The sequence below is a fragment of the Vigna umbellata genome, chromosome 11, assembly GCF_029865625.1.
Source record: "Vigna umbellata cultivar VRB3 chromosome 11, Vumbellata_1.0, whole genome shotgun sequence".
NCBI lineage: Eukaryota > Viridiplantae > Streptophyta > Magnoliopsida > Fabales > Fabaceae > Vigna > Vigna umbellata.
The window spans coordinates 28,562,188-28,585,863 of NC_142175.1; the positions used below are offsets into that span (position 1 = coordinate 28,562,188).

Consider the following 23,676-nt stretch of genomic DNA (forward strand, 5'->3'; position numbering starts at 1 on the left):
AAACTCTTCATCGGATTTGGAAACCCAATATGTATCTATTAGTGTTTCAATTTTATTCAAAAACTTATCTATTATACTTCATTTTCAGAAGATCAAATTAGGTACTATTAAATAAATATAGTCATAAATATTTTTATTTAAATTTTATTCTATTAAATATAGTATTATTACACTTAGTAATTAATATTTGAACTTATTAAATATAAATTTTTTAAATGAGTTTCTAAACACAAGATATCAAATGTCTCCAATATAATCTATTATTTAAACTATAATGTTGAAATATAAATATATTAGTCTACGTATTACATGCAGAAAAATTTGTGACTTATTAAATTTATCCAAAATAAATTCAATTAGTGTTCATAAAAATTAAAATAAGTTAAAAAAATTGAATCACAAAATTACATAAAACTTAGTAAAAGTGTAAACTCTAATTTTATACTATTATGCAAACCTCTTATAAGTTGTTATAGGAAACATTACGGTGTCATTACCATGTAAAAAATTATTATTAATTTAAAAGTAGATAAATTATTATTAATGACTAAATATGAAGCAATATCATAAATTAAATTAACTATTTAAAAAAACAATTTGTTTTTACTGATGAATTTAATTATAATAAATAAAAATAATAAAAGTTGATATATTATTACTACAATAATTAATGAAGGAAAATTATATCATTAAAACTATTATACTATCAGTTATAATATAATTTATAGTATTATATCAATTATAATATCATTAATAATGTTAATAATAATTCATTTATGAATAAACATATAATTTATGATTATCAGATTTTGAAATCGAAGGATTATTTATCAATTTTGAAATCTGATAAAAATAAATATTGAATTTTAAAATTTAGTGTGTGACATCCCAACTACATAATAACCACAATCATATGGGCGTCAATATCCAAATAAAGAGAACAATTAGAGTATGACTTGTAATAAGTACGGAATTACAGTCATCCAAATATGAAGACAGAATTTTAAACTTAAACAGTTTAGAGTATTCAACACTTCAAGCGTTCAAATAGGAAATTCCTAAGTAGACTGCACTGCAGCATCAGTGTCCTCTAATTCTTGCTCCAAAGGTATCTCCTCAACAATTTCTGCTCCCATCCAAGTGGATGATCATCACAAAAGAAAACATACAAAAGCAACACACCACAAGAAGCAAGGGTAAGTTAGATAAACAAGCAATAATCATATAGTACAATCAATCGATGTCATCATGCTTCGTTACATATAAAAGAACAATTAAAGCATACCCTTTAAAACATGACTCAAACACTCAACAAGACTCATCCGGATTGGTATAACTGTCGAATTATTGGTCGTCTTTGCATTTGCATAGTTCAGCTGACCCTACCCAACACTATGCAAGGTAAATCCTCCAATCTGTCTATGTCTAAACTCTAAGACTATAGACGAGGACCTCCCTCTACTCTCACCACTCACACTGTTCTTCTCTATTTGAGCATGAACAGTGCTTTGAGTGTAGGGATAAACATACCAGTTCAAAGCTCCATACAGACAGAACAACATTAACACCCCGCACATCACTTTCAATCATCTCACCTTGAGATGTCCAGTTCACACTCAATTTCATCATTACAATTTGCAGTCATATTATTTCAAGCCACACAATTCAAATATATGGACATACATGACACTCTGTCAATCAAACAACATAACACTAAACCGAAAACCATCTCAAATAGACAACACTGTTATGTTATCTCCATCACACCACAAAACTCTACAATTTCTTGTAAAATAATACATCCCCACAAATAAAATTAATTTAATTAAGTACATAATATCATCATAAAATCTAAACTACCATTTAATTAACACTAAATAAATAAGTTTTCCAACATTAAAACTATTTACTTTATTTATTTTATACTTTTATAGTTTATTCAGTTTCTATATAGATTCTCGAAAACAAACTTCTTATTATATTATCCTAATTTCCCTTAACTTTTTATAATATAATATTTAATTATATTTCAAAAGATTTATATATAAAAACAGATATTGCACTTCTCTAAAATCCTTATATTAAATATATTATACGTCATCTATTTAAAATATCACAACACCGCTGTAACTCCATAACTAATATCATAAAATAATATTATAAGAATACCAATCAAATAACAATTATGATAACTTTATATAATATATTATTATATAGCATACAAAATCACAAAACTGAACTAAAACCAAAAGAATTCCTACAGCATACGCAACACTCCAACCTTTTCCATATTCAATTTTATTTCTAATTTCATTTAATCACACATGCCCCTCCCTTCTCTTTTAACAACTTACATCACTTCTACTTTGTGTAAACCTTAAAGGCCCCACACCACTTTCACTCATTAAGACCCTGGACGGCGCCCCAACCCCAAAATCCATTTCACCAATTTATTTCATGCACTTGATTATGTTAAGCATGCGAAACCATTTGGTTTCTCTCACCTCTGCACACAACACATTACATTACATAAAACATCAAACCCATTTTCCAGTGATCCAAGTTTTTCTTCCATCACCACAGTTTGATCACGTCCACATACTTTCCCAACTCTACTCTTCATGTACCCCACCCAACCTATAAGACCCATGGATTCTCTAAAGATTCTATGATCCCGCAAACGTCACAAAAACCAGATTCATGGCCATAAACACCCCAGACAAAGCACATACGTAACCAATATTTTTCAAAGAGAATTAAAACCATGAATATACTGAACAAGACAACAACCATTATCATAAGTGCTTAACATCCCTATCATATGACGCACGAAACATTCTTCAGATAAGCCAATGAAAACTAAACGAGACCAAAAGAAAGCCTAACCGAACTCTACAAGTAACAAAGATGTATTCATCACAACATACATGAAATCAATCGGAGATACATTAAACCATCCAACCAAACAAGCAGAGTTATCTCCCCTTACCTCAAAGTTGTATTACCAAGCTCACAAGGAAGCCTCTTTTTGGTATCTCACACACGCGAACTCAATCCAAACCCTACAAACCACCAAAGTGGTGACAGCAACAGCTCTTAGAGCTTGATTTGACAGAAACAGGAAAACGAAACCCCCTAGTAACATACAACCAGTAATGTTGCATGCTCTAGGTTCGAAGATAGTGAAAGAGAAGGGAAAAACGACTTACCGGTCCAAACGAAAATACGATCGGTTCAAAAGGAAGCCTTCGGTGTGATGAACGTCTGAGCACCTTCCAACCCAAGATTGAACGGTTCAGAGAGCTGGAAATTTAGAGAGAAGGCAGAGAAGAGTTTAGGACAAAGAGTCTTAGAGAGAGAAGAACTTAGAAAATGAAAAATCCTGAGGAGCCCTTTCTAAGGTTAGGTTGACTTTAGTCTGATGGGCCTGACTGCCCCACGTAGGACCCAATGACCTAAAATTAAATCAATGCTAATAATTTATCAATATAATCAAATTGCATTTGATCGAATATTTAAACAACTTTAATAAAATTTAAGAATATTTATTAAGTGTTGATTTTTTAAATAAATAATAAATGTTTCAATATTAAACATTATCATAGTAAATAATCAATATTTTTTCTTATTGTATTAAAATATTTTGTCTCTTTATTTTTTATTGAACCAACTATTTTTCCTAATATTATTAATTTAGAATTTGAATGTAATTGTGGGGACTATAGTCACCACCTTCATCTCCATCCAAGAGAGATAATCCCAAGATGATAAATAAAACCTTTCTATCTTGGTATTGTCTAAATCTATATGTAGAACAAGGCTTATCACTTGCAACACACCTTAGTAAGAACAAGGCTGTAATAAAACAAAGGAAAATGTTTTTTTAATAACTTTTTTTTTTACAACTTTTTTACAACAATCTAGTATGTGGTTGGTCTATTTCAAATATATAAACTAATAAAATAATAACACATAATATATTGTGAAAAAGTTATTAAAAAAAAGTTGTTTACTGTCCATCAAATTTTATGCTGAAAAACATTAGAAAGATTGTTGACAAATTTTTCAGACAAACATGTCAAAGTTTTCAGACAAACATTAGGATTCCTAGGTAGGAGTGATGGCTAATCAAGAACATTTGTATATTTTTCACTTTAAGCATATGAAATCATTTCTCGATTACAAAATTAATGTATATGGAAATTATTGTTGAGATGGTGGATAGGTGATCACAATAGGACTCCTCACAACATGTTTCACGTCAGTCCAAGTGACGTACCCGAAACCCTCCCTCTTTGGACCTTCAATTCTTAACTTGTAATTTAGCTTCTGGTTCTTCTCCTTGAACACCAACTTGCTTGGGGTGATGCTAACATTGAACCCTTTGATTGGTGTAACCCTAGCAGTATAGATTGTTTGTCCCTCCCCAACATTGGTCACTGTTCTAAAAAATTCCCAAGTTCCCATAGACTGTTTAGAAGAACCATTTTCACTGAACAAAGCAATGAAAGAAGGGTAGTTAAGATCCAAGGAAGGTTTGGAACAATTGTAGGAAGAGGATCTTGTGATGGTTTTGATGTGTTGTTGAGTTAAGTTCATTGCGCAGAGAAGATTGACGTAATCCTGAGCACCCGCATCGTAAACAAGTCCAGGGTCTAGGGCTTTGTTGGGGTTGACATGACCAGCTCCCATGACTAAAGGAGATGCTGGTTTGTCTCCGTCACCAATGTCTTTAATGGGTTCCTTATTGTTGTCGAATATATCCGATGTTGTCATGATGGCTGACCTAATAGCTGCAGGGCTCCAATCACGATGTGCTCCTTTTAACAATGCTGCCACACCTGCCATATGAGGGCATGCCATAGATGTTCCAGATAAAAGATTGAAGTTACTATAAAGGGGTATTGATCCAGGACTGGACACTGGAAGATTTTCAGGCCATGCAGCTAAGATTGATGTACCAGGAGCGGTGATATCTGGTTTCAACACAAAGGGGCAACTAATTGATGGCCCTCTAGAACTGTAACGATCCACTCTCGGTGCAGGTTTAATACCTAATGTTGTTATCTGAAAAGACATGCTTGCTTTCGCATCAGAGTTACTCTTGATGTATGCTTTGATCGTTTCTCCATTTCTTGGGTTTACAACGACGCCTACAAGACCAAGCTCATTAACAGTTGCAACATCGTTGAAAGTTGAAATGAACACTGATGCTAAAACATTTGAAGCCTTTATATTATACACAAGATTTGGAAGATTTGCATCCATAACCTCACACACCACAATCTTGTTACGTGCTTTGACTAGTTCCGTGAAATTGTCACATGAACCGGAAAAAACAATAGGAACTTGGTGTGCTGAGAAGTTTCCTAATAGATAAGTTGATAAACCGAATAGTTTGACACCATTGCCAAGGGTAAGAGACGCCTGAATTTGACGATCCAAAGTGCCAGCAGCCACGTTTATGACCCATGGTATTCCATTGTGCAGAGTTTCACGTTTAGGCCCTGAATTCCCTGCCGACGTGGACACAAAAATGCCTCTATCCATGGCTGCAAATGTTGCTATAGCCATAGGGTCTTCGAACAAAGTCAAAACATTATAGCCAAGTGAAAGGGAAAGAATATCAACCCCATCTGATATTGCAGCATCAACTGCAGCTATCAAATCAGATGCGTAAAGCATTTCACCCCACAAGACCTTGTAAATGGCTACTCTTGCCCTTGGAGCAACTCCTTTCGCTGATCCATTGACATTTCCAAAGAATGATGCATTAACAACTTGGCTTCCAACTGCCGTGGAAGATGTGTGAGTTCCATGGCCATCTGTGTCCCTAGTTGAGTGCACAATTTTGGCCGATTTGGAATTCTTGGCAAGAAACCCTTTGTTAAAGAAGCGAGCTCCAATGAGTTTCTTGTTGCATTTGATAGTACTTTCACATTTGCCATACCATCGTGAAGGAAGCTTATCAGGCATCCCTTTATCGTTGAAGCTTTCACTTTCTGGCCATACTCCAGTGTCCACCAAACCAACAATGACATCTTCACCAAATTTCGCAGCAGGCCAAGCTCCTGTGTTGGGATTAAGGCCAAGGAATTCCGGTGAGTGTGTTGTGTCAAGCTTGGTCGGCAAATCTGGTGTGGAAGAAACGTAGCCCGGGGAGGTTTTGAGAGCTTCAATTTCCTGTGGTGACAAATTTGCAGTAAAACCATTCATGGCGTTGGTGTAGGTGTAAATCAGTTTAGAAGAAGCAATGTCAAGATTGTCATCATTGAAGGTATGAGCATTATCCAATACAGAGGAAAGAGTGGACAAATACCAAGCATGGTGGGTGGAAAATGCTTTCGGCATGGCTAATTTGTCCATGTGGATGATATAGTTATCAGATTGAGCCATGCTATAGACGAGGTTAAGGATAACGATGCAGGAAAAGCATAGAACAAAACGAGTCATGGTAGCCATGATCGAAGGCTATTTTGAGTACGATTGATCAAGATTGTGATTTAAATAAGAAAAATATTTTATGTATACTGAAAATATTAATTAACATTTAATATATAATTAATGAGGCAAACATAAAAAATATTAATTAAAATTTAATATATGTTTAAAAAGGAAAGAAACTATCAATTAAATATAATATATGCTTAAATAGGAAAGAAAATATCACTTAATATTTAATATATATGCTTGAAGACGAAAACAAAAATATTACGTTTAAAGAGGAAAATAAAACAAAAATCATAAATTTATAAATTATATATTTTGTAACTTCCCACACATTCAATAAACAAGAACAAATACTCAAAAAAAAATACATATAATATGTTATTTTAGTTTTCCAAAATATAACTATAAAATATTATATATATATATATATATATATATATATATATATATATATATATATATATATATATATATATATATATTAAAACTAAAATAAGTCTTTCAAAAACAAGTGAAAAGAAAAGAAAAAAGATAACATCACATACTTGAGCAACATCAACATCCAACACTTAATTCGAAAAAACAGCATTCTCTACTCACACTATCATCATTATAAAAGAAAAAACAAACACGCAAATAAACCAAAAACATAAATGATAAACTAATGTATCAAAAGATTTAATCTAAAACTTATACACATGTCATGTTAAAGATATCACTGATTCAAATAATCATACAATAGTTGATATTAACTCAACTTTTGACATAAGACTTCAATTAAAGAAATAGTATATTTTATATAATAAAAATGTTAACTAAAATTCTATTCTTGATCTTTTAATATTAAAATAAATAAGCCTTGTTGTTAAAAACATACTAAAAATACACTATTTTTTAATCTCTTACATACTATAATAAGGAAAGAGAGATAAAAAAATCTAAGATAAAAGAATCTAAAGAAATTAAGGAAAGAGTGATAAAAATATCTAAAATATAAATATATTAGATGAAAATGTACGTGTATCATCCGTTTCTAAATTTCACTTTTAAAATACAACCATTTAATTATTCTATAAATGTATTCCCGTTTTTATTATATTAAAATGAATATGATTTATTTAGTTTTAGGACTAGTCAATTATAAAATGAAAAATAATACAATTTAATATATATATATATATATATATATAATTTGCAAAAAATATTATTAAGTTATGTAACTAATATTTATAAAATATCTAAGTTATTTACTTATTTTAAAATAAATAAAAGTTAATCAATTCTTTATTTTATTAAAAAACTAAACATATTATTTTTTATTTATTGAAGATTAAAATTATGTAATAAAAACATAACACCATAATAAGTTACCAAATAGGAAGTTACCGAAAATTATTAAATAGTTTTATTTTAGAAAAGAATATTAAAATACTATTTTCAATCTATTTACTGTTGGAAATATTGATTGAATAATTATCTTGCAAAACATAAAAATCATAGTAAAAGACACGTCAAATTATTAAGTATTTGATGTCCAAAGGATATACGTATTTTTGTTTTTAATGTCAGAAAAGGTTATACAAATATCAAATAAAAATATAAAAAATAATTGAATAAATATCAAATAATTATAAAAAATGTGGCATCCCAAATATATAATAACCAGAATCATATAACTTAGGCGTCCACATTCAAGTAAGGAGAACAATCATAGTAGAATAGTAGTTCAGTAGCTGATATTACAGTCATCAGAACTTAAAACTTAAACATTTTAGAGTCCTTCAAAATAACACCAACTTAAATTTAGAAATTCTAAAAATACTATACTGCATCATCGGTATCCTCCAACTCTTGCTCCAAGGTCCTCAACAACATATGCTCCCATCCAAGTCGATGGTTATCGCAAAGGAAAACATACACAAGCAACACACAACAAAGAAGTAAGGGTAAGCTAGATAAACAAGTCGTAATCATATAGTTCAATCAATAAATATCATTGTGCTTAGCTACATATAAAGAACAATCAAGGCATACTACTTTAAACCATGACTCAACCACTCACACGACTCATCCGGATTGGTATAACTGTCGAACTATTGGTCGTCTTTGCACTTGCGTAGTTCAGCTAGCACTCCCCAACACTATGCAAGGTAAATCCTCTATCTGTCTATGTCTAAACTCTAAGACTATAGACGAGAACCTCCCTCTACTCTCACCACTTACACTGCTCTCCTTTATTTGAGCATGAACAGTGCTTCGAGTGTAGGGATAGACATACCAATTCAAAGCTCCGTACAGTTATATAGAACAACCACAACACCCTACTCATCACTTTCAATCTCACCCTGAGATGTCCACTTCATACTCAATTACATCATTGTAGTTCATATTCATATGCTTTACAACCACTTAACAACACCATACATACATCCTGGCAGTCAAACAACATCAATCAATACAAACAGAAGAAGAAAAATGAATGAGATCCCCTCCATACACCAGTTTACGTTCATATATATGTATATATATATATATATATATATATATATATATATATATATATATATATATATATATCATGGTTCTTATTTGGAAACTACTTGTCTAATTTTCATCATAGTAGACATCTTACTTTCCCCCAATTGGTCACCGGAGAACGTTCAGATGTTTGAATACATCAGACTTACCTTTGACGCTAGCACATGTGACTAGTCACAACGTACTGGACCAAGCCAGGACTGCTCTATGACCAGGATGTGCCAACTCAGGTTTTTAAGTCCCCTCTATCCTACCAACAAAGAAAGGCTTTTAACAAGTTATGATTTAATTATCTAAGTTATTAAAACTGTTCTACAGTGTTCTAGACATCAAATACCCAATTATATATATATATATATATATATATATATATATATATATATATATATATATATCACTTTTCCCCTCACAGTAACCTTAACAGTACATGCCTATATACATGCTATCGCATAGCCCTTACTCCCAAACCCTAGTCTCAGTTATAATTATCCAGTAAAAATTAACACCGTAGAACAACTTCACAAGAACACACCAGTTCAACATTCAACCTGCATATATTTGTATAAAATAAATTCATACAAAAATAATTAGCTCCCTTACCTGGAAAATTTCACAGTTTACTTGACAGGGATGATCTAAATAGTGCTCCTCACAGAAAAATTCAAAGACACCCTATAAATCACCCAATAGTGATAGAATTAGCTTTTTAGGCTAGAAATTACCACAAATTTGAAGTAGAATACTTCTAGTGACATGCATTGAGTAAAATAACAATGCCCTAGGTGCTAGAAACGGTGGAGAAAAGGAGAAAGTGACTTACCAGTTGGAACAAGAACTCGTTTGGTCCGTTACAGAGCCTTTGACGCGATGAACGTTTGAGCACCACCTATTCAAAAATTGAACGGTTCAACATGGTGGTATTTTAGAGAGAAGGCATAGCAATATTTAGAAGATGAGTTTGTAAAGAGAGAAGGAAAAAGTTGACAGAGTGGAAAACTGACTTAGGAGAAAGACTCCTGCTACGGTCATGTGCCTTTGATCTGATGGGTCTGACTGCCCCACATAAGGTCCAAAGGCCCCTTTATTAATTTTACAGGCCCTTACAAAAAATATTAAAAAATCACATATATGTCTTATAACCAAGTTATGAAATTAAAATTAAAAAAAATTAACATAAATTCGTTAGATTATATAATGAATTAAAAGTGTTTTATTAATTTAAATAGGTTTAATAGGTTCGGAGGTCCCTATATTTGTGGGTTCGTTTCAATTGGGTCCTCCAATTTTGAAAGTGATCAATTTGGTCCCTAATTTAACAAAATTGAGTCAATAATACCCTTTCCGTTAAATGCAATGGACGACATTAACGTTTTAAACATGTGGTATATTGAAGCATCCTTCAAATAAAACTGTGCAACCTGCAAATAAAAGGATGCCTCAACATGCTACATGTTTAAAAAGTTAACGCCGTCCATTACATTTAAATGAAAGGGTATTATTGACTCAATTTTGTTAAATTAGGGACCAAATTGATTACTTTCAAAATTGGAGGACCCAATTGAAACGAACCCACAAATATAAGGACCTCCGAACCTATTAAACCATTTAAATAAGAAAAACGTATGAAAATAGAAATGAATACTGAGATTTATATAAGGACAAGGAGTAAAATGGGATAAATATAAACATAAGATTTTAATCTCCTACTCAATTTAAAAAATTAAATATTTTTCACACACACGTACATACATACATATATATATATATATATATATATATATATATATATATATATATATATATTTATTTATTTATTTATTTATTTATATATATCAAAAAGTTTTCTATTCAAACTTAGACTGAGATAATGTCCACATAAACGGGTTGATTTACATATCTAATTAAAACTATTTTAAATTAATTTTGAAGTGATTTGTAATTTTTAAGGTGATATAGAGATAAGAAGAATTATTTATATAAATTTAGGTTTTCTTTTTAAGGCATTGATATGTTTTTATGGGTAGTAAAATACTGTATTTATGTTACGTTTGATTTATTAATAGACCTCAAATAAAAATAAAACAAATTAAAATAAATACCAAAATTAAACGGATGGTCAAATGTATAATAGTAAGAAATAATATTAATAATTTTATCTAATCATTATAAGGCGTTTATTTTAATGAGTAGTATAATGTATTTATAATTTATTTGTTATTTATCTTGTTCATTGACTTAAATTAAATTATTTATTATAATTTGATCATCTCTTCTATATATTTTAGGTAAAGATTTATCTTCATCATCTACATACTCAAATAGATATTCCAAATTATCTTCATCATCAACTTAGGTATACTTGTACCCGTTTGTAAACGACAGAAATCACAACAAAAAATAATTTGGAATCTTTAATGTTGAATTTTTTTTTCTTTATTGTTTCTCTTTTATATCTTTAAAATACGCTGTTGGAGATTGATTTTGATATTTAAAAATATATTTAAGAAAATTAATTTACCAACCATTTTTAATATTCAATAGAAGACAATATATAAAAATCTAATAGAGAATCTGAACTTAAAATAGGCATTATAATTATATAAATATAAAATAAAAGTATAAAAAATCATTAGATAAAAATGGAGTAATTATAAAAAATATCACATATGTCTCATAAAAAAGTTACGAAATTAAGATAAAAGAATGTTAACATAAATTTTTTAAATTACATAATAAATTAAAAGTAATGTAGTAATTTTAAATAAAAAATGTATGAAAAAATAAATAAATATTAAGATTTACATAATTATTAAGAGAAAAAATGATGAATGTGAATATATCATCTTATTTTCATACCTAATTTAAAAAATTAAATATTATCCATATCAATAATACTCACATAATCTGTTGAATTGCTTATCTAATTAAAACTGTTTTAAATTCATTTTCAAGTTATTTTAACTGTAATTTTAAGGTGATATAGAGATAAGTAGAATTATTTATATAATTTTAAGTTTTCTTTTTAGGGCATCTATATGTTTTAATGAGTAGTCAAATATTGTATTAATGTTTTACTTTTAATTTAGTAGTAGATTTTAAATAAAAATTAAATAAATTAAGATAAATACCAAAACTAAACGGGTTGTCAATTATATATCAGTAAGAAATAATATTAATGATTTTATCTAGTGCTGACGTTTATTTTAACGAGTACTCTACTTTATTTATTATTTGTCTTGTTCCATTTAAGACATAAATTTAATTATTTATTTATTATTGATTTAATCGTACAGTGGTTCGTTTGGTGAAATTATTTACAAAGGTCTGTTAGGATTTTTATTTTTGAAAAATTAAAGTATTTTAATTTTGCATTAATACAATTAAAAAAGGTGTTATATGTCAAATTTTTTGTAATTTTTTAAATATTATTTTAATTTTTTATTATTATTTTTTTAAAAACAAATTGTCACGTATTAAACTGACATTGTGTCACCTAACAATAACAATGTGATGTGACACTAATAATGTCATGTGTCACTATCAGAAAGTGTCACCTTACACGGTTAAACCACGTGTCATTATATTAGTCTCAATTTTGTTCTTGTATTTTTATTTTATCTCATTTTAGTTCTTTTTTTTTAAATTAAACAATTTTATCACTCTTAAAATTCAAACAAAATTTTAATTTATATATAAATCTTTATAAATATTTTTATTAAAAAAATTTAACAAGATTAAGTTTATTTATATTTAGTTAATTATATAAAGGTTTAAATGCTTATTTCGTACAGAGGTGAATTTCTGTTTATTATCCGGTTTTAAAAATGAATTTATTAAGTTCCAAACTGTAAAAATTGTATAAATAAAATTTTCTCCCTTAAATTAGCGAAGTTAAGGAGGACGTGCTGATGTGTCTATAAAATCTCACTTTTTTTTCTTCTCGTATGTTCTTTCTGCAACTTTCAGCTTTTTGTATATTAGTTATTTTCATAATTTCTCTCTTACCAAACCTTTCTCTACAACCCCACCAGACCCTAATCCTGATTCCAAACCTTCTTCCCTCTCCGCTCATCTCAGCTTCGTCTTCGATCAGATCGATGTCATCGAGAAAGAGTGTTCTTAGAAGCACGAAACGTTTCAACGCATTCGAGCCTAACGCCAATCCAAGGACGCTCCCCCTCAAAACGACAACCAACTTGAGCCGCCACTCTCCCTTGACGATGAAACCCCCCTGGAGCTGCCGCCGAAGAAGGTAGTGGAGCTGGTGAACCCATGGCTCGTGTGGATCCAGTTGATGGAAATGCTCGCGCACCAGAATTACTTCGACCACAGAAGGATGGACGAGGATAAAATGGTCCTCGACTCAGGGTTCAATCCGCCTGTGGTTGCTAAAGGATTTGATTTCACCAAGGATTTCAAGAGCAATCACATGGCGTGTCTCAATCGCGGAAGAGACCGTTTTGATATATTAAGGTTTGTGTAGTCGAGAGTGTTGAATTCGTTTTAGTGATTGAATGGGTTTGGTTATGCAACAGAGGGAGAATAATGGTTTAAGGTTTTACATTGTTAACTAATACAATTTTGGAAATGACTTTTATGATAATTATTGTAAAAGCCAATGATATTGCTATTCAAGGCAATTTCTGATTGATTGGCATTTTACAAATGCATTATACCATCTCTCTTAGTTGGTCTCATTGTTTAATCCATAACACGTTACCCAATATTTAAATACATATTTTGTATAATTTTGATGAGAAATTCATTGATATCATGTCTGTAGTTCCTGCAGCTTGAGAACACGTTGAGCCGACCATTGGACATTAAGAGGAAGCTCCAACAATCTCTGCCAGAACTCTGACGAGAGAGGGAAAGGTCGGTTATCAACTAAAGTTCCGATCAGATACTCTGCCGTCTCCGGAGAGAATGTGCCACTCTTATGCGACGTCGACAGTACCGACCTCATTTAAAGAAATAAGGGTTTTTTCTCGCGATGCGGTTCTTCACCCTTCTACACTCTATGTGTTTCCTTCACTAGTCCGTGGTTTGTTTTTGCTACTTTGTTATTTATTGTTGTGAGATCTGATGGGTGATAGAGATACGAAGGAGAATAAAAAAAAATCTTGATTGAGGATAGAAAAGCGAGAGAAAAAAAGATGCAGCAACAGTAGAAGAAAGAGAAAAATATTGCAGACAGATCACCATAGACTTAACTCTATTTATGCTAATTTAACGGAAAAGACTTTATTTATACAATTTTTACAACTTTGAGACTCAATAGATTCATTTTTAAAACCGGGTACTAAACATAAATTCACCTCTTAACATGGGGACGAAATAAGCATTTAAGTCTTATATAAACGTTAATTATGTTATCAGAGTAGTTGTGAATAAGGGTAAATTAAGAGTGTCAACGTTTGATAGTAGATCAGAGATGTGTGTGATCGAGTCAGTTATGTAGTAGTTCAAAAAGAATATAAGATTATGTGAAGTGATATAAGGAAGACTTTAGTTTGAAGTCAAGGCTAGCTAATTAATATATTAAAATGATAATCCTTTAGTCAATTTAATATACAATTTGCATTAAGTCCGATGTAAGAATGATCAAATTATTGAGTCTATCCCTAGATCCCAAATCACTTAAGTGCTCTATCTACGTTCGTTCCTGTTAAAAGTTACTTTCCAATAATCAAAGACATTCAAATAACATTATATTTTCATACAATGATAATAAATTCAAGAAAGAGCATATGAACGAACAACGATATATTGAGCAGAAAAATTATAGTGAGTTCATTACATCCAATCCCAACGAAAGAGAAATTTAACTACTCCTAGTCATCTAAAACGTACACATTTGAAGCAATGCCTTGCAACAATGGTGTCTTGATGCCTTGAAGTAGTCTCCGGAAGTTCCTGAGATGTTTTCCTTTCTTTTGTCCGGAACTTCTTTCAGAAGACGATATTTCTGTCGCTCTGTCACGTCTTTTAAAGTCACTTAAATTCATTAATTCGCTCAGCGCACATGTATTGGTGCACTATGCGAATTTTCTTAACGGTTGCATTTTAACTGATATTATTCGCTCAGCGCACAGGTATTGGTGCACTATGCGAATTTTCTTCTTCTGGCAGTGCGAATTTTGGCTTTCGCTTTGCGAAAATTGGCTGACAGAGTCTAAATAATACACCATTTCCTGTACAATATTTTACATAACAATCTACTACCTATTACAACTTTTCAATGAGGAACAACATGAATAATTACAAGATTGAGCTCATTTATAAGTATAAAACCAACTCTTTTTCACACTTATCAACTCCCCCAAACTTGAACTATTTCATGCCCTCATGAAATCACATAAGAAAATGAACATCACAACAGACATTTGACATTTTGATAAAATGGCTCTGCACATCAGAATAATCACATGCATTCCCAAAGATTTCAAACAAGTATGACATGGTGCATCACTCACAAAATCATCTGTGCATAGAATATGAACAACCAGATCGGCATTTATCATTACTCACACTCAAGTGTTTGTCCTCACATGACAGTAGAATTGACATAGAACTTCATCAGCTTTTGCATTTCATTTGATTCACACACTTCACACACTATTGGTTAAGTCCAAAGGTCTTTTCAGGTTAAGGCTTGGCTTGGCTAGAAAAAGAATCATGGTTTTTCTTGGATTCAAACACTACAAGAAATGTTAAAATTACCGGCGGGTATTTACCGAAGGCCTATAGGCCATCGGTAATCTTTTTTTATCGAAGGATCTTCCGAAGGATGTGGGCCGCCGGTAAAGGGCTCACGAAATTGGATTAAACATTTTTGAGGTTTAGTTTCCCTCTTCGAATGAAACATTCCTTTGTGAGCGTTTTTCTCTGTATCCCTATTGAGCACCTTTCTTCCTTCACAGGGCTCCCTTGTGTCGTCTGCTTCATTTGTTCAGTTCTCGTCACCTATCAGAGAGCCTCTTACCGACCATTGTGGTTGGTCGTCTATTCCGCCATCGTTTTCGGCCACTGGTAAGTTGTCCTTCTCCTATTTTGCAAATTGGGAATGTGTTCGGTGTTAAGACAGGAGCCCCTGACCCCTGGAGCCCCATGAAGTGGGTTAGGACAGGAGTAGGGCTGGGTTATCTCCATTGGCCCAGATGAAAAAATTCGGTGCGTGATTTTCACTCCACTGCTTCTTCTTCTTCTCCTCTTTGCACTTCTCTTTTTCTTTGTCGTCTTCCCTTTGGATCCCGCCGACAACCTCATCACCACCGGCACAATTCCTCCATAGACCTCTTCCAATTTCTTCCTCTTTGATGCTATTCAGCAGATTGAGTTATCGCAGCCTATTTACGATTCATCGTCCTCTCATTCAACAACCACTCCTCAACACCATTTGCTACAGGTAACTCATTTTTTCTCTCTTACCAAATTAAAGTTTTAAATTTTAGGGTTCGCTTTTACTCCAAGGAAAAAGGTCCAGGCATTTGTCTTTTTTCTTTTGTTAATTCCCAGCATGTTTATTGTTCCTGGTTGATTGCTTAGTACTGTTCAAAACTTTACGGAGTGTTTTGGAACTGTTTTACTTTTTCTTCTTTTTTTGGTTCGTGTTTTGAGGTTGTTTTTTAGAATCCTGTAACCAAGGTAAAATGTAGATCTTTTTTTCTTTTATTTTGTTTATAAAAAGGAAGTTTACATGAACTGGGTGGTTCTTGGATCCAGCAAGATCATATCTTTACCGAAATTCGAATTCTTTTATTATCAACTGCACCAATTTTGGTGACTAATTTGTGTGTGTGAGAGCGTATGTTTTTGCCCCTAAATTGGACCGTGTTGCATCGTTTAACTGGAAGTTTTTATTAGATGCTCTGTTATATCATTATAAACCTGTAAATTCTAATATGAACTTGGTTTTGAACTTACTTTTGAACTTAGTTTTGAAGTAGAAAGTAGACATTGCAGCTTTGATTTTAAATGCATTGTGTATTTCAGCATGGAGCATTTAATTGTAATATTTGTCTTATTATATCAGTTTTTGGTGCAGTTTTTAGCTACTCCAAATTGCTTTAATTGAACTTATCATAAACTTATTCTCTAAATTTCTCAATCTGGGTTAATCATCTCTCTATTGCTTTTCAACCTTTTCTGTATCTTCCTCTAAAAGAAATTGGGTTAATCATCTCTCCGTTACTTCTAATTTAGAAACACTTTAAAAATCTAATTATAATCCAAAAGAAATTGGATCTGAAAACGGAACTTTTACAATTCTGTCAAATGATGGAATATGCAAATTAGGAGATACATGAGAAAAGTTACTTTCCAATAATCAAAGACGTTCAAATAACATTATATTTTCATAAAATGATAATAGATTCAAGAAAGAGCATATGAACGAACAACGATATATTGAACAGGAAAATTACAGTAAGTTCATTACATCCAATCTCAACGAAAGAGAAATTTAACTACTCCTAGTCATCTAAAACGTACACATTTGAAGCAATCCCTTGCAACAATGGTGTCTTGATGCCTTGAAGTAGTCTCCGGAAGTTCCTGAGATGTTTTCCTTTCTTTTGTCCGGAACTTCTTTCAGAAGACGATGTTTCTGTCGCTCTGTCACGTCTTTTAAAGCTACTTAAATTCATTAATTCACTCAGCGCACATGTACTGGTGCGCTATGCGAATTTTCTTAACTGCTGCATTTTAATTGATGTTATTCGCTCAGCGCACAGGAACTGGTGCATTATGCGAATTTTCTTCTTCTGGCAGTGCGAATTTTGGCTTTCGCTTTGCGAAAATTGACTGACAGAGTCTAAATAATACACCATTTCCTGTACAATATTTTACATAACAATCTACTACCTATTACAACTTTTCAATGAGGAAAAACATGAATAATTACAAGATTGAGCTCATTTATAAGTATAAAAACGACTCTTTTTCACACTTATCATTATATATATATAGAAGAGGGGTGTTGGAAGTCTCATATCGACTAGAGATAAGATCAATTTAGAGTATATAAGTAGGTGCAAACCTCTCTTTATAAGCCGATTTTGTGAGGTTGAATTAGACTTAAAATCCATTTTTTAACAAAAGAACTCTAGGAAAGTAGTTTATAAAAAAGATTTTGTTTTTTAAAATAATAAAACTCATTCATACTTAGATACTTTTAAAACAAAATAAACCTACATTAAAATACTTCAAATCATTCAATTTTAAAAGAATGCAAAATATAGTTAATACATGGGTTAACTATATTTAAGGATTTGAAATCTTAATTATGCTTTAGTCACTAATTCACGAAATTAAATAAAATTATGATATATATTTATAACAAAATAAACCATGATCCTTAACCAAGTGTTATATCCCTAAATTTTTAGGGTAATCCAGATTTTTTTTAAAAATTGTTAATAAAATCTCAACAAACCATAATCCTTAAAATTTTACTTCTTCCTTTAGATTGTAGTCCAAAAATATTATTGCTGACGTTCACAAATATTGTCCACGTCTTGTTGAACTTCTTTAACAAGAGTTTAAACCTTAAACAGAAGAAAATATGTCCATAAAGTAAAAAATCAAAGCTTCAGGAAAAACAAATGACTTATTCTCCAATTTTGTTGTTGTCAAACCTTCATCCTTGAACCCTTCAACCAATTTCAACTATGTTTTCCTGTTCGTTAAGTCTTAGGCCTTTACGAAGTAAAATATATTGCAAAATAAGAAAATTGAGGGCAATGTGGGAAATAGAAAACTCAAATTAGATTGACGAAAACCACATTCCATACAATGGACAATTAGATGGGTTACTTCTAATTTTTCAACACAAGAAAATATGTCCACAAGTAAAGAAATCAAGAATTTTCTATGAAAAACAAATGACGTACTCTAACGTTATTGTTCTCTAACCTTCAACCTTCAACGTCTTCCTGATTTTAACTATGTTTTCCTCTTTGTTTTCATCTGCAAGCCTTCAACTTAGTAGACTATGTGACAAAATAAGAAAATTTAGGACAAGGGTGGAAAACAGAAATCGATGGATTAGATTGAGAGAATGCATACAATAGACGGAGAGGTCAGAGAAAGTAAATATATGCAAGGACAAGAAAACCAAACATTTACATATTAAATGAGACTAATAAGGAACAATTTGAGATTTCTCCTTAATAAGTAGAAGATAAATATAGTGAATAAAATAAGTATTACAAATGGTATGATAAGGAAAAAGAATATATATATATATATATATATATATATATATATATATATATATATATATATATATATATATATATATATATAAAGATAGGAAATTTTGGAGTATAAAAGAATTGATCTTATTTGGCAAGTCATAGAAAATCATATTAGTCAAGTGAGAAATGATGATAATTTTATGATAATTTTCTGTAGAAAATTTCTTTAGTTAATATAGATTTTTCACTTGATTCATGTACGAGCATAGATACATATATATAATGTTAGAAGTCGAATTTGAGAGTGGTGACCACAATGGGACTCCTAACCACATGTTGGATGTCCGTCCAAATGAGATACCCAAAAGCAACTTTTTTCTCTTTCTTCTTTCGTGGACCTTCAATTCTCAACGTGTAGTTCAACTTCTCGTACTTCTCCTTGAACACTAACAATTCAGGGATCACACTGACTTCGTACCCTTCCACGGGTATAAAGCTGGCAGCATAGCTTGCAGGTCCCTCCCCTACATGGGTCACTGTTCTCTGAAATTCTTGTGCTGTACTTGAATTGTTGCTGTTGAAGAAAGCAATAAAAGAAGGGTAGTTGAGGTCCAAGGAAGCTTTGGAACAATCATTGGAAGAGGTTCTTGTGATGACGGTGATGTTTCTTTGGGTGAAGCCAAGAGCGCAGAGCAGATTAACATAATCTTGAACTCCAGCATCGTAAACAAGGCCAGGGTTAAGGGCTTTATTAGGGTTGATGTGACCAGAACCAGATGCTAAAGGAGAGGCTCGTTTGTTGTCGTTGCCAATGTCTTTGATGGGCCCTAAGGTGTTATCAACCATGTCTGATGTTGTCATGATGGCTGACCTAATGGATGCAACACTCCATTCGGGGTGTGCTCCTCTTAACAATGCTGCGACACCAGCAACATGAGGGCATGCCATGGATGTGCCACTTAACAAATTGAAGTTACTGAAAATACTTTGCGACCCAAACACTTCCACCGGAAGATTTTGAGGCCATGCAGCTAAGATTGATGTACCAGGAGCAGTGATGTCCGGTTTCAACACAAATGGACAACTACTTGAAGGTCCTCGGGAACTGTAACTATCCACACTCGGTGCTGGTTTAGTACCCAAAACTGTCATCTCAAAAGACATGCCTGCTTTCGCACTAGAGTTATTGCTCTTGATGTAAGCTTTGACAATTTCCCCATCTGCTGTGGAAATAACAATTGTTGCAAAGCTATTATCTAAGAAAAACGAACTATCGGAACTGTTTGTTATGAACACTGCCGCGACAACATTTGCTTCAAAAATGTTAGACACTTGAAGATCAATGATTGTTCCATTGTCTTCACACACCACAATCTTGGTCCTCACTTTGGCCAGTTCCTTCACTCTGTCGCACAACCCCATGAAAACAATTGGAACATGGCTAGAGGAGAAGTTTCCATGATAGAGAGACATGCCAGTTAGTTGGACTCCATTGCCAAGAGTAAGAGCCCCGTGAAATTCACGGTCCAATGTTCCGGCAGCCACAGTTATGACCCATGGTATTCCGTTGTGAAGTCTTCCAAGGGAAGGCCCTTCGTTCCCTGCTGACGTCGACACAAAAATGTTTTTCTGCATTGCTGCAAACGTGGCTATAGCAACAGGGTCCTCGTACAAAGGTATATCATCAAAGCCAAATGACAAAGAAAGAACATCTACCCCATCAGATATCGCACTATCAATTGCGGCTATTATATCAGACATGTAAGCTCCATCTTCCCACAGGGCTTTGTACATGGCCACTCTCGCACGTGAAGCCATTCCCGTGGCTGTTCCAGAAGCATACCCAAAGTACGATGCACCTTCGACTACGCTCCCAGCTGCAGTGCTTGATGTATGAGTTCCATGACCCTCAGTGTCACGTGTTGAGTTCGCACCTATGGTGATGTTGGGGTTCTTTGCCAACAACCCTTTGTTAAAGAACCTTGCTCCAATGAGCTTCTTGTTGCATTTGATGGTACTTTCACATTGCCCTTTCCATCGTGAAGGAACCCCACCCATTCCATCGTCTCTGAAGCTTTCACTTTCTGGCCAAATTCCAGTGTCCACCAAACCAACTATGACATCCTTGCCAAACTGTGCCGCTGGCCACGCCCCTTCATTGGGGTTTAAGCCAAGGAAGGACGGTGAGTGTGTTGTGTCACGCTTGGCTGGTAAATCTCGCAAGAAAGAAACATAACCGGGGGAGGTTTTCAGAGCTTCAAGCTCTTTAGGTGAAAGGTTTGCACTGAAACCATTGATGACATTGGTGTAGGTGTAAAGCAGCTTGGTAGAAATAATAGATTTAAGATTATTACTGGTGGGTTTGGAACTTTTCAACGCTGAAGAAAGAGTGGATTGATACCAAGTGTGCTGGGTGGAGAATGCTTTGGGCATGGCTGATATATCCATGTGAATGATATAATTGTCAGACTGAGCCAACGTTGAAACAAGGTGGAGGGTTGTGATGTAGAAGAAGCAAAGAGAGAGACAAATATGGGTAGCCATGATTGGGTTAATGTGAATGACTACAGAGCAATGTTTCTCTTTAAATAGAGAATGTAGCTAGCTATAGATGTGGTATTCCTTAACTAGCCACCATAAGATATTCTTCACTCTCAAAGTTGGAAAATGAATTTTGGGCACTTTTAAGATATTTATTTACACCTTATAAAAGAAAGATAAATAATTAATAAAAAGTATTTATAGAATGTGTCTAAAGTATGATCATCTTAAAAGTTTTCTATCCCAAAGGTATCTTTTAAGAGACCCCATTGCCCCATGATTGAGGAGCAATGTACGCCCGTGCTGTGGATGATTTTGGACACCTTTGTCTGCAACTGATCATTAATTCAATAATAATTACAAATTTTCAGCCTGATATAATAATTCAAAGTTTTATTTGCAAATTAAACTCAAAATAAAAACCTATATTAGGTATTATATTTATAATTCAATGACCAGGCTGTACAAATTTGTCTATGAATCCAGCCTGATATTAGAAACTAGAAAGCGATTTTGTCAGTTTCATTTTGATTTGTTCATACGTGGATGATGGGTTCAACTATGAGGCACATGTATATCGATACTGTCATTAATATATACTATCCCCTTCAATACGTTTATAAAAATTAATGAAATGGTTGCATGGATCGATCTTCATTTAACGTGCCATATGCCACGATTGACTATCCTAATTAATTGATAACTGTATAATTTAATTGGAAAAACATGTTAGTTTTGTTTGTAGTCTTTACCCTCTCTTTTACGCTATCACCACAATTATAGGTGGAATTTTTCTGAAAATTACAAGAAGCAAATTATGTTGTCTGGAAATTACAGTGAGGAGGTCGCTGCAATCTTTCCTAGTATAAATACATAAATTGTTGTATAAAAGCTTACATAATCAAGAACAATATTTCCTGAGGCGTGTAGATTCATTGTCCTTAAGGACTTATCCGCGGTGTATTACGCGAATCCTCCAGAATACAATAGGAACTTCCCAGAATATCTATGAGGATCTCAGAACTAGAAAGGATATATAAAAAAGAGTATAAAATAAACCCAGAATAATTTTAGAAGAAGAAAAGAAGAAAGGAGAAGGAGAGAAGATTGATTTGGGATGTGTTTTGGAATGGAGAAAGAGCTCTCTATTTATAGAGCTAGGAAAGAATACAATCAATAAAAGAAAATAAAAGTCATTTTACCGTTGGAGCACTTAATAAAACGAATTTAAATGTTATTGGCAATTAAAGTTTTGAACGTTGCAATCCAACGTTTTTATTTTGCAATAATCTAAACAATCCCCCACTTATTGTAAAAGAAAGTTGAAATAAAAGGTTTTTGACTCAAATAGTTCAAATACTAAAACACAGATAAGAAACTTTTATGGGTCTCATAGGATGTAATGCATCAGACCTGGTATAGCAAGCTATATGAACCAGTCTTAGATTGAAATACTTAACACACAATGTAGTTGATATAACAAGCTATATGAATCAAAGACACTTGATGTGTGTTTAGAGGTTTATAAATCACAATACACCCCCACAATCCTTTCTGTTATCGTTGTGTTGCGCTTACTAGGCCATGTGCGTGCCCGGTATTCATGAGTGCTCTAGAGATCATGCCAAGATCTCATGCAAGCGGTCCCACTCGACACTCATATAGGTGATTTCATCAAGTGTATGTTGCAAATCATACACCACCCATAAGGGATATGAAAATCATTAAAAACTTTGTTTAAGCTAAAATTCTTTCACCACGTATAATTTAATAACAAAGTTTAGTCTCTCAATAATGCAGTCTCTAGCACTTTCACACACACCATAGGAATGGACATAATTGATTAAAATCAATTTAGTGCTATCAGAGCTAACAAGTGACTTGTTTTTACCCATATGAACCTTATTCATGGGATCTCCAATCACAAAGGTTGGGTTGTCATCACTTG

General features: G+C 32.6%; 1 protein-coding gene and 1 pseudogene across 1 annotated transcript; both read right to left on the reverse strand.

Moving 5' to 3' along the window:
- Window positions 1–4,091: 4,091 nt before the first annotated feature.
- LOC124827597 (subtilisin-like protease SBT3 pseudogene) lies at window positions 4,092–6,462 on the reverse strand (annotated as a pseudogene).
- A 12,896-nt stretch (window positions 6,463–19,358) lies between these two features.
- On the reverse strand, window positions 19,359–21,787 carry LOC124839325 (subtilisin-like protease SBT3). Its single transcript, XM_047315095.2, has one exon. The coding sequence runs from the start codon at window positions 21,729–21,731 to the stop codon at window positions 19,473–19,475; it is 2,259 nt and encodes a 752-aa protein (XP_047171051.1). The 5' UTR covers window positions 21,732–21,787; the 3' UTR covers window positions 19,359–19,472.
- Between the last annotated feature and the right edge of the window lie 1,889 nt (window positions 21,788–23,676).

Bases quoted from the DNA above. Each gene is read 5' to 3' on its own strand.
- LOC124839325 (XM_047315095.2), bottom strand. From the start codon at position 21,731: ATGGCTACCCATATTTGTCTCTCTCTTTGCTTCTTCTACATCACAACC.